The sequence below is a fragment of the Anarrhichthys ocellatus genome, unplaced genomic scaffold (genome assembly GCF_004355925.1).
Source record: "Anarrhichthys ocellatus isolate YVR2014 unplaced genomic scaffold, GSC_Weel_1.0 scaffold42, whole genome shotgun sequence".
NCBI lineage: Eukaryota > Metazoa > Chordata > Actinopteri > Perciformes > Anarhichadidae > Anarrhichthys > Anarrhichthys ocellatus.
Genome location: NW_022280072.1, coordinates 167,916 through 178,375, shown reverse-complemented (window position 1 = coordinate 178,375; position 10,460 = coordinate 167,916). Strand labels below are relative to the sequence as shown.

General features: G+C 43.6%; 1 protein-coding gene across 1 annotated transcript; it reads left to right on the top strand.

Moving 5' to 3' along the window:
• The first annotated feature begins 1,836 nt into the window (after positions 1 to 1,836).
• Positions 1,837 to 5,963, top strand: fstl3 (follistatin-like 3 (secreted glycoprotein)). Its single transcript, XM_031868333.1, has 5 exons — positions 1,837 to 2,070; positions 2,422 to 2,607; positions 4,252 to 4,467; positions 4,577 to 4,804; positions 4,919 to 5,963. The coding sequence occupies exons 1-5, from the start codon at positions 2,001 to 2,003 to the stop codon at positions 4,969 to 4,971; spliced, it is 753 nt and encodes a 250-aa protein (XP_031724193.1). The 5' UTR covers positions 1,837 to 2,000; the 3' UTR covers positions 4,972 to 5,963.
• Positions 5,964 to 10,460: the final 4,497 nt, after the last annotated feature.

Here is a 10,460-nt window from a genome sequence, read left to right as displayed (position 1 = left end):
AGAATATAGTAGATAACCTCGAGTCACATCACTGGAACTTTATCTGGGTATGAAAATTGACAAACCCATCTCTGCTTTTCAGCCTGCAAACCTCCTCCACTAGATGGCAGTGACGTTTTTGCCTTTTCTGTTTTTAACAGGAAAATAAATGTACAGTGTGACAAACTGAGCTCCACACCTGCCCCGTGGAGATGCACTCACCCTATTTCACATTAGACACAGTTCGCGACGGGCTTCTTCAATTTCATGCTGCCCCTCGGATCCCGGCCACTTGAAAGAAACCAACATTTCTCAAAGACTGGGACCCTAATAAAAATCATACATTAGAGGGCGTTCCAAAGTCCCCAGCATGCTGTATTCATTTGTATAGCTCGGCAGTGGTGATCCAAACCATATGAGGGGCTGAGTGGATCTGCAGAGACCCGGGGAGGAGGCAGGCCACCCACCGCCGCCCCCTCTTAGGTCAGGCGGCATTCCTTCGGTGCCCTGGGGATCTCCGCCGAAGAAGGCAACATCATTCACAAAGACTCAGATACTACAACACATGCTACCTTCATTTCTTCTCCTGCAACGATCAAACGGGAACATAAAAAAAGAACTGGTGACAGACAGATGGGCAGACTCTCATTACTTTGGCATTACAGCATGTACCTCTCAATGTCGGGAGGTGAACGAGTGCAGGAAGAGAGAGGAGAGGAGCAGATGTTCTTATCAAACATGATGCTAATGCAGATCAGCCTCTAGTTACCTGAGTGTTTTTTTTAAAGACTTAATGGTGTCTATTCCACAGATACTGTATACATATCCACAATATTCCACAATATGTTTTCAGTCTCGCTTGCTGTGGTTGTCTGTGTTTGATCATCGACTAGAAATGAGGGGACATGAATGTCCTTGATAAGCTCCAACGTTGTTGTGTTTATTGAGCTTGATATGTTGCTCAAGGGCAGACCACCTTCAGCCCCACAGCCCCCTCATCTCTCTGTATCGCTCTAACTGCAGCTGTAGAGTGAAATATCAGCATTGACAAACCCAGACAGTCAACTAAACGAGGCATGGCAATGCTGGAGGGGCAGACGACTTTATCTATCCAAGGACTGTCGCTGCGGATATGTCTTTGCCTCTTGATATTAATTCGATTCAGCACAATAAGGCCAGTAGTTAGTAACCACTTTGTGGCTGCGGAACTGCCTTTCCTCTGCATTTTCACGACAAAGAATGAAGATTTTAGGGTCAATGCTGGATCACTTCGCTTTAAGGGATTATTGTTGGAGCCCAATAATGAGATGAGAAATAAGAATGTCGTTCCTAACTTTCCCTCCAAAACCGACAGAGCAGCTTTATAGACAGAAAACTACCATGCTCAAACAGTATATGATTTGTGAGGAGAATGAATACCTCTGAGCTGTGCCACATTATTAAAGAGAGACATGAGACAATACAGAGCAAAACATCCACCGGACTAAGGGCACAGTTAGAGGTTGTTAGGTAATAAAGTATTTTCCCAGATACCTGAACAGCTAATTCAATCAGTCTATTCAATAATGTATGAAGAAAAAAAAAGTTGAATACTGAAAAAGCTAATCTAAAATCCACTTACACTCACATTTCTAGGACTTAATTAGGCCCTTAATGAGTCTAGTATGGTGTGAAAATGTTTAGTGAGGTCATGTAAGTGCCCAGCGTCTGGCGCTGGAGGGCATGGATCATTTCCCGACTCTGGAAATTGAGTCAGAGTCCAACTGAGTCCTGCCCTGGCTTATTACTGGCTGAGAGGATCGCCCATCCCAGCAGCATAATTCCATCTGGGCTAAATATTTATACAGAGGGGGAACGACATCACTTCATCCACAACACATTCATTCACATAAGAGGGAGAGCTACTTCCAGAGTTGAGTTCGAGTGTTTGCCGGAGACACATCACTGCTCCTTGCTGATATTTGCAGAGACGAGCTTTCAGAGGAAAAAAGAAAAAGGTTTTGTGCCAACTAGAGTTCACAATGATCGTTTTCATTCCTGTTTTTGGGGTGATTCTCACTTTGTATCAGATTGGGAAGAATCCTGCCAGCGGTGAGTGGACTTTTTATTTTTGTATTTTGAAAAAGTAGTACCACCATGCTTTTAAATCATGAATCCTCTTTATAACAATGAGGTACTTTTATTTTTTACCAGAACACATATTTATGTACTTTTATTTGCTACTACAGTAGAGATGTTATCTAATCTTTGTATTCATACTTATTAAGGAATATATACACAATCAATATCAAAGCTTATATATGAGCCTTTTAGCTCATTTACTGGATGTTGACTAGAAGAAGTCCATTTGAAAGTAACTCTGAACGATATCATACACTTTTGAATGTGTTTGTACATGAGTTTATATGTGTTAAGAGTAAATCAACTTGTTTTTATCTCCAGCTGGGATGTGCTGGCTGCAGCAGAGTCAGGACCAAAGGTGCGACATGGTGCTGATGAGAGGGGTGACCCGGGAGGAGTGCTGTGCCGGCGGCCGCCTGGACACAGCGTGGTCCAACAGCAGCCTGCCCATGAATGAGGTCAGCCTGCTGGGCTTCCTGGGAATCGTCTCCTGTAAACCCTGCAAAGGTAAACAAACAGAACTTTTCGAAAAAGTAATTAGTTGAATCTGCTGAATATTGCTTTTGTTTATTATTGCTGCGGGGCACGGTATTAGTCATCGCATGTAACCCGAAAGGTAAATGCTGTAATAAACTTTTTAAATTCTTTACAGTCACATTGTGAGTAAACATTAGGGCTCTACGCTACTGTCAGGGGTGTAGTTTTAAGGTAAATACTGGGAGTTCTTCTTGCAGACGTAAAACAGAAGTTGGCTCCTCCGTTACACTAAATAACTCTAGTGAAAGTTTATTCAAAAACCACAGCATTTGTGAATCAACATTCACACAGTGAGTTCTCGGTGAAGCGTCCGAACAAAAAGCAGACGTGGATCGTTCCACTTAACTCCACGCGGCTGTCCCGAGAAGATTCCCCTCCTGGAATCTCTGCAAGGTTCATTCAGGTTCACTTGCAAACAAATCCATGGTCAACACTTGCAATGTGGTGCTTATAGGCCAAAACATGTGGATATCTCCATGCTGATAAGGTCCAGTAAAAAGCTGGCTTCTGGCTTTTCTTTGAAGAGCACGCCCAACCACAGATCCCAGGGTTTTATGGCCTCGTCACACAGCTTAGAGACACGGAGATGTGGGTTTTATTTATCAAAGGTAGCCTGCAGCTTTGTGAAGAAAAGACTCACAAAAATGTAAATAACTTTCACATGGAGAAAGAATGAAGTTGATCGAATCACAACCTCTGTCCTCCTCCTTCCCTTCTTCCATTATGAGTTCACTTTTTCTAAAGCTAGTTAAAAAGAAAAATAGGTTTGCAGTGTTTGCTTCCATGAGCAAAATAAAGAAATGCATTCCTCTAGGCTGGAATAAATGCCTGCCACGTGCTCAGACGTCTGGGACTCATAATGTCTTGATCATTTGGAATTCTGTGGGAGGAAAATGTGGGTATTAAAATGAAAGTTTGACCGGTGGCTTGTTTACAGATGACAAAAGTTATTAGGAGACACAGAGGAGATAGAAGAGAGGACCTGCAGTATGAAACAAAATCACAGATAGAAATCAACTGAAAGTTAGACCAGGAGAGTAAGAGAGAAAAAAACAACAACTCTGTGATAAAGCAGGATATTGAAGTGCTGGTAGAGACAGGACATAGATTTCTCAGGACTCAGAGTGGATCAGACATCACCTCTAAAGGTCCTGGGAAGAAACCTGTGTGCATTGTCTAATGTTGCCTCTGCACTGTGTAGGATTACAGTTCCCCCTGTGCTCTGACATTATGGGGTGTCAGAGGAGCCCGAGGCTTCCTCATCTCTCAGCCCGTAAACGTCTCTGACAGCTATTTGAACTTCGTCCTACCTCCGAGCCCCTCCGTCCCTCCGCGGGGAGCTTAGCCCAGTCTGTGTGCAGCCGTACACATAGATCTGTTATGAAAACACGCCAGGCTCGCATTCCACCAGGCGAGTCACCCCGGTGTGTAACGGTCAATAAAGAGATGTGATTATTGTAAATATTGTGCACGGTGGAAATTGTGTTGTGGTCTGGGGAAAACCCCAGATGTCGGGACTTGTTTTTGTTTGAGAATGCCTGCGGATCACCTGATGTCTGCAGACTTGTTAATACAGTAACATTGCACTGAAAACCGCTCGCTGTGCTTTCGTAGAGACTTGCGAGGGAGTGAAATGCAGTCCCGGGAAGGTTTGCAAAATGAAAACGGGGAGGCCCCAGTGTGTGTGCTCTCCGGACTGCTCTCACATTACCCGGAAGCACGCTGTGTGCGGCAGCGACGGGAGGTCATACAAGGATGAGTGCTCTCTGCTGATGGCCCGCTGCATGGGGCACCCGGACCTGGACGTCATGTACCAAGGAGACTGCAAAAGTAAGCTCACGTTTATCTTGTTGATGCTGTTTCCAAGATAAGCTGTTCTGCACAAAAATACTAAAATCACACTTTTTATTTTTCTTCTTCCTCGTCGCGCCTCGCACAGAGTCCTGCTCCAACGTGGTGTGTCCGGGTACGCACACCTGCGTGACCGACCAGACCAACAGTGCTCACTGCGTCATGTGCCGCACAACTCCGTGCCCAATCCCCATGCTGTCCGAGCAGCCGATCTGTGGCAATGACAACATCACCTACCCGAGCGCCTGCCACCTCCGCCGGGCCACCTGCTTCCTCGGCCGCTCCATAGGAGTCCGCCACTTCAGCCACTGCAACAGTAAGGCCACAAAAACGCCTCGTCACCTTCTCCTTTTTCCTCTTAGTTGTCTGTAACTATGAGGATTCTACCGCTTTTCATGCACGCACATCCTGACTCTCTATTTGTTTGCAGATCCCCCTCGGAAACCTCAAGCTTTCGAAGGCAGCGAGGAAAACTCAGTCTAGGTGGATAACTCCTGACGCAGTCCTTTTTTCCCAAGAGATGAGTCAGATCCACAAACATTTCCAAGTGTCGCACCACTAGCTTCCCATGATGACCTCTTTTTATTTTGACAATCACTCCCCCTCCCCCTTTGTACACAGAATGACAAACGCGCATCTTTGGAAGACATCTGTTGGAAGACATACAATAGTGTAACTGCCTCAAAAAGAGCTACAAAACCCCTGCAAGAAATTTGCGTTCATCTTAGTTTGGGAAATAGAGGCAGATGAACATGTGTGTGTCTCCAGACAGAAATATCTCATTGGCTCTTCGGGAGATGTGTGCATATTGTAAATAGAATACCACTGCTATTTATTGGAGAAGGTATCAAACTCTATTTATGTTTTAACCCTAGTAACAAATCCATATATCCTCGAGAAAGCTGATGCATACAATGTATTTATTGTGTTTTTTGTTTATTGTGTACATACAATAGCGGCCACTGGCATTGGCATTTTACAGCTGTTTTGCATTTTTCCCATTCTCCACAAACAAACATCCCCTACCCCCACAAGCTGATGGAAAGCATAGCTTGTGTGTTTGGAAAGTTGATACCACTTTGTATTCTGCCAACGAACAAGAACAGGACAGCGACAGTTGTGCTGTATGTACTTAGGCTTTTGTCTGGAGGTGAGGATGGGCTCAGCCTAAACAAACCTGTATAGTCTCCCTCCATCCCCCCTTACATGTTTACTCTGGATGCTGATCTCTCTCTGCCACTTGCTGATGACTAAACTGAACTGTCTGGTTGTGTTTGTAGGAGTCTCGGATGACCTCCGCTGTGGAGAGCTTGGCTTTGTTCTGTAAACGTGTTGTTTTCGGTCTTGCTTGTTCATTCCGTTGCTGTTTTCGCTGCTTTGATTTGATTTGAATCTTTCTAAGAACTTACTGGACAGACAAATGCAATCAGCATCGTCTGACTGAGAGGGAAATTAAATTAGTCTGAGAATGGACTGCAATTAAGGCCAATTGAACATACCTGATTATACTGCAAGAGACGAGTCAATCTGCTCGCCTGCCGGTCGACACAAATGGCCAAATGATCCAATTCAATCTTTAGACTCAAAGCAGATGTCTTAATATAATACTCTCATCATGGAACATCTCAATGACTCTCCTGTAAATAACAGTCTCATGTGCACCTACCTGTGTACCTACTGTGAAATTTGAATGACGAATGCATCAACATATTTTTGTATTTTTGTACTGCCATTTCAAAAACAACATAAAGTTTAATAATTGTCACAACGTGTCTTCCTTCGTTTTTACTTTTTTAAAAACAGAAACACACTTGTTGCTTTGCAACCTGTTTCACCTCAACATAACGTCTGTGTTGTGTTATAACAACCTTACAATGAGTATTCTACAACTGAGAAACTGTGTCTGACGTACATTTGACAAAATTTGGATTTTTCCAAACCGTGTCACAGTCAAGCCGGTGTCAGCCAAATGAGATCATACTTGCACCCTAAAGGGAACTGGACAGATTTCCTCTCATGCTGAAGTTTATGGTGGTGGGTCAGGCGCCCAGTTCATGCATGCAGTGGTTAGACCTCCTCTCCTGTGCGTGCAGTGGCTGAGTCGCCTCTCCGACAAGAGGCCTCGTGTGAGAATCTGAGAATCAAATCCAGGCTGGGAGCTTTCCTCCCCTGTCTCCTCAGGGATATCCTCCTGCTCTGGGTTAGGCGGATGGGTCACGGGGGATGGAGGGCGAAGAGTGAATGTTTCGGAGTGCCGAGGCCTGGGTACTGACTCACGTCCCTGTATAAAGCACCTCCCTTGTTTTTCTGTCTTTCCCTCTCCTTCCCCTGAATCCTGCACTCCGCCGTGCAGCAGCATCTGGTTCGACTTTAGGGAGATGTTTATATTCCCGTCCAAGTACCCTTTTATTACACTGGGAATGGAATTAGATGTTTTGTTAGTTTGAACAGGGCAAATAACAAATGCCACCGAGGGGCTGTTGCTGTGCCCATGGATAAAACACAAACAATTCACTTTTTCATAAACGTATTTTTTAATGTTTTCTGCACGTTGTGTGTTAAAATCACATATGATTGACTCAAAGATCCACAAAAACATATTCAACAAGCATAAATCAGATTTAGTCATCAGGCTTGCAGACATGACCTCAGTGTGGCCCGCTGGCAAAGGACGACTTCTGTCCAATGAGGTCTCTCGTTTCATCTCTCATCTTTGGGATGAATACATAGAACTGTTCCGGATCTAAACTTTTAACTGCCTAATCTACACCTCGTAACGTAAGGCGGATGTGGAACATATAGGCCCATTATCCCCATACCTTTATGAGTGCGAGCCATCTGTAAATTCTTCTATCACCCACACAAACAACTCACCAAACCCGTGTTTCTCGCCACAGTTGAAAACGTGGCAACCCCGCAGGAATTTGCAGTGAACACCCACTAAAATATAGCATTTGCCGCACTATGTTGAAACTGTCTGTGGTCTCTTATACGGGAAAATACACGACTGAAAAATAAAGTTTTTGAGCACTTTTGATACATGTATCTGGACACAAACATCCAGTCGAATACAAGACCAATCCCAGTTGCTGTTGTCATAATGACTGTGTAATACAGACCTCATTACCACATGGCCCTCTGACTGGTGTTGGATGTGATGCGTCTGTGTCACACCAGCCGTGGTAATGACATAATCACAGAGTAATCCTATGAGCCATTTCAGAGCTATCCTGATTACACTTAACATGAGACCACAGGAATTCTCTGCCCACTTTACTCCATATTTCATTCTTTTCACTATATGTTGTGGTTTGTGGTGCGGCCGATGAGAGGTCGGCCTCACATCCACCGGAGCACAGCACTTCGTGTGTGTGTGTGTGTGTGTGTGTGTGCTCGTCTGTATTTGAGTGTGTGATTATGGGTACATCTCACCTGCTATGAGCATGGGATCAGTCACACACATTACATCACGCAACCTCTGCCTGAGTTGTTTATATCCCTACAAACACACGGTGTGACGCCCACGCGGACATTTCAGGGATGCGTAATCATCCTCCTCTGGTATGTCAAGCTTCTCCCTCAACGACGTCCACATGGTATCATTTCCGCCAAGTTGCCGTACTACTTCCAGTAAGTTAACAGCCAACATTCAGATCTGAAATGATGTTGTGATGGCACTGCGGAGTGTTTTTCGGAGACCACCCACTTTCTGGATCGCGCCACTGGATTGTAAACAACTCAGTCCCACAGCTGAAACTAATAGATATCAGATCCATCACTCCATCAGAATATGTCTGCCTCAAACATGATTTCCCAGACTCGCTCTGTTACATGGCAAGTCTTTCAATTTTCCACATGTGCATGGAATTTAACTTTTGACAATTAATCATTACACTGACACAACAGCCCACACTCCCGTCTTATACTCCTACAGATGACGTTCTATGGATTTCTCGGAAATGATCTTTATTTCATAAAAAAGTAGTGTCATGTATGACATACCAGACTATTAAATCAGCCAAACTGTCATCGTAGAATAACGCTCACATTTGATTTAAGGTTAAAATTAAGAAACACATAATTTTTGTACCCTCTGTCTGTTATTACGAGGCTAATATGAGACACTAATCATCAGTTCATGCTTTGATTTCCCTCAAGATGGAAACGTAAGCCAAGCAAAGGACACTGCTCTTACAACTCAAAACTAGTGGTTCACTTGTTCAGTATGTACTATCACCTTTTAAGCAACAACTGAAACTCCCCACAGGTTTAGTGGAAATGAGCAGCGTGTGTCAGGGATCTGGTCAGGATCAGATTACCAACAACAAATCAGCAGAGTTAGGAAGTTGTGCAAATGCTAATTGTCCCCAATTATTCTTAGTGAAATTGTCTCACTTCCTCGTCGTGACCTCTGAGATGGCTTCTCATCTGGCTCGGTGTGTGGTCTGGCCCATTAGTCCTGACAGGAGGAAAATGTACTGGGAATGTAGCAAAGTATTGAAGGATTTAAAATATATATATACCGTATATATTGAATGTAAATAAAACATGTATTGATTGATATGTGTGATTAGTTCACTTTGTTATGGTTTTCAACAAACATTTAGGGACTGTGTGAGACTCCTCCGGGGTTTTAAAGTGTCCGGGAACACGTTTGACTGAGACACATAAACTATGAGGTTGTTGTCTCCCCTGCCTTGGCACTGACAAGGTCATTGAATTAACTCTGGTTTGAGTTCATGTTAAAATATGAAGCCACAAAACTGAAAAAAAAGTCAATTAAGTGTGATAATTGCACTACACTTACTTCCCAAACTCAAATTGAGTCAAATTGTGCAATTTGAGGCTTGGAAAATTACCCGGGCCATAATTTCACATCAGCTTTTCAGGTGGCTCTCGTGTTGAAACAAGACAGAAATACCTTTTTTATTTTATGTAAGCCTTGGCCCACATACCTGCTTGTTGTTTATAATGGAAAGTTGGTCGGTTATCATGAAAAGTTGGTTAAACATTTAATATGCCGTTGTGTGTCTGCCATGCAAGCTCAGCAAAGGTGAGAGTGGGAAAGTGGATTTCATCCGATCTTGCTTGCTTGTTATCACCAGCTTCTTACAGTTGAACATCTAGCTGAACAGCCACTATAGGACCCAGCTAATTCAGTTGTCTGTTAGGAGATCCTCTGCTTGTTGAAGTAGGACAGTGTACCACTAATAAACACAGCAGGCCCACATGGTATCTATTCCCCCAGACTACAGAGCAGCACATCTTGTAAACACACTGATGGTCAGTTTTAGATTACAGGAGTAACTGCACCCATGCATTGTGTTATTAGCTCCAGTGTTGCCTGGTGCCGACTGTGTGGAGGCTCCGAGACGTACAACTGCGAGACCAAATATGCAAACATTCACACACTGTGTGCACGCTAGTGGAAGAAGTAATCAGGTCCTTTATTTATGCAAAACTACTAATACCACACAGTGAAAGTACTCCATGACAAGTAAAAGTCCTGCATTTAAAAGATGACTTGAAGTTACTGTGTGGAGCTTTTAACTGCTTATGAAACAGTCTCAATTGACCTAAGTAAACAAGACTATCATTGAGAAGATTGGCTACTTCTTTATAGTTATTTTTAATGCTTGTCATCGGTGCCACAGGGTCGGATTTTTGCGCAAAATTAGACGAAATCATGCATGTTCAGTAAAAACTCAGCTTAGACTCCAGCTGGGCCTTCAGCAGCGACACCCAACTTGATCAGACTCATAAAAACTCTCATAAAAAGGTAGATACTCAAGTAAAGTCCAAGTACCTTGAATTTGTACTTAAGTACAGTACTTGAGTAAATGTACTAACTGCAGGTACATTCCACCACTGATGCATGCAAAAATATTCTAACAACACAGTCTGGAAACCCACACACACACACACGCCATATCCTCACCCACACAAACAGACGCACATTGAAACATACACAG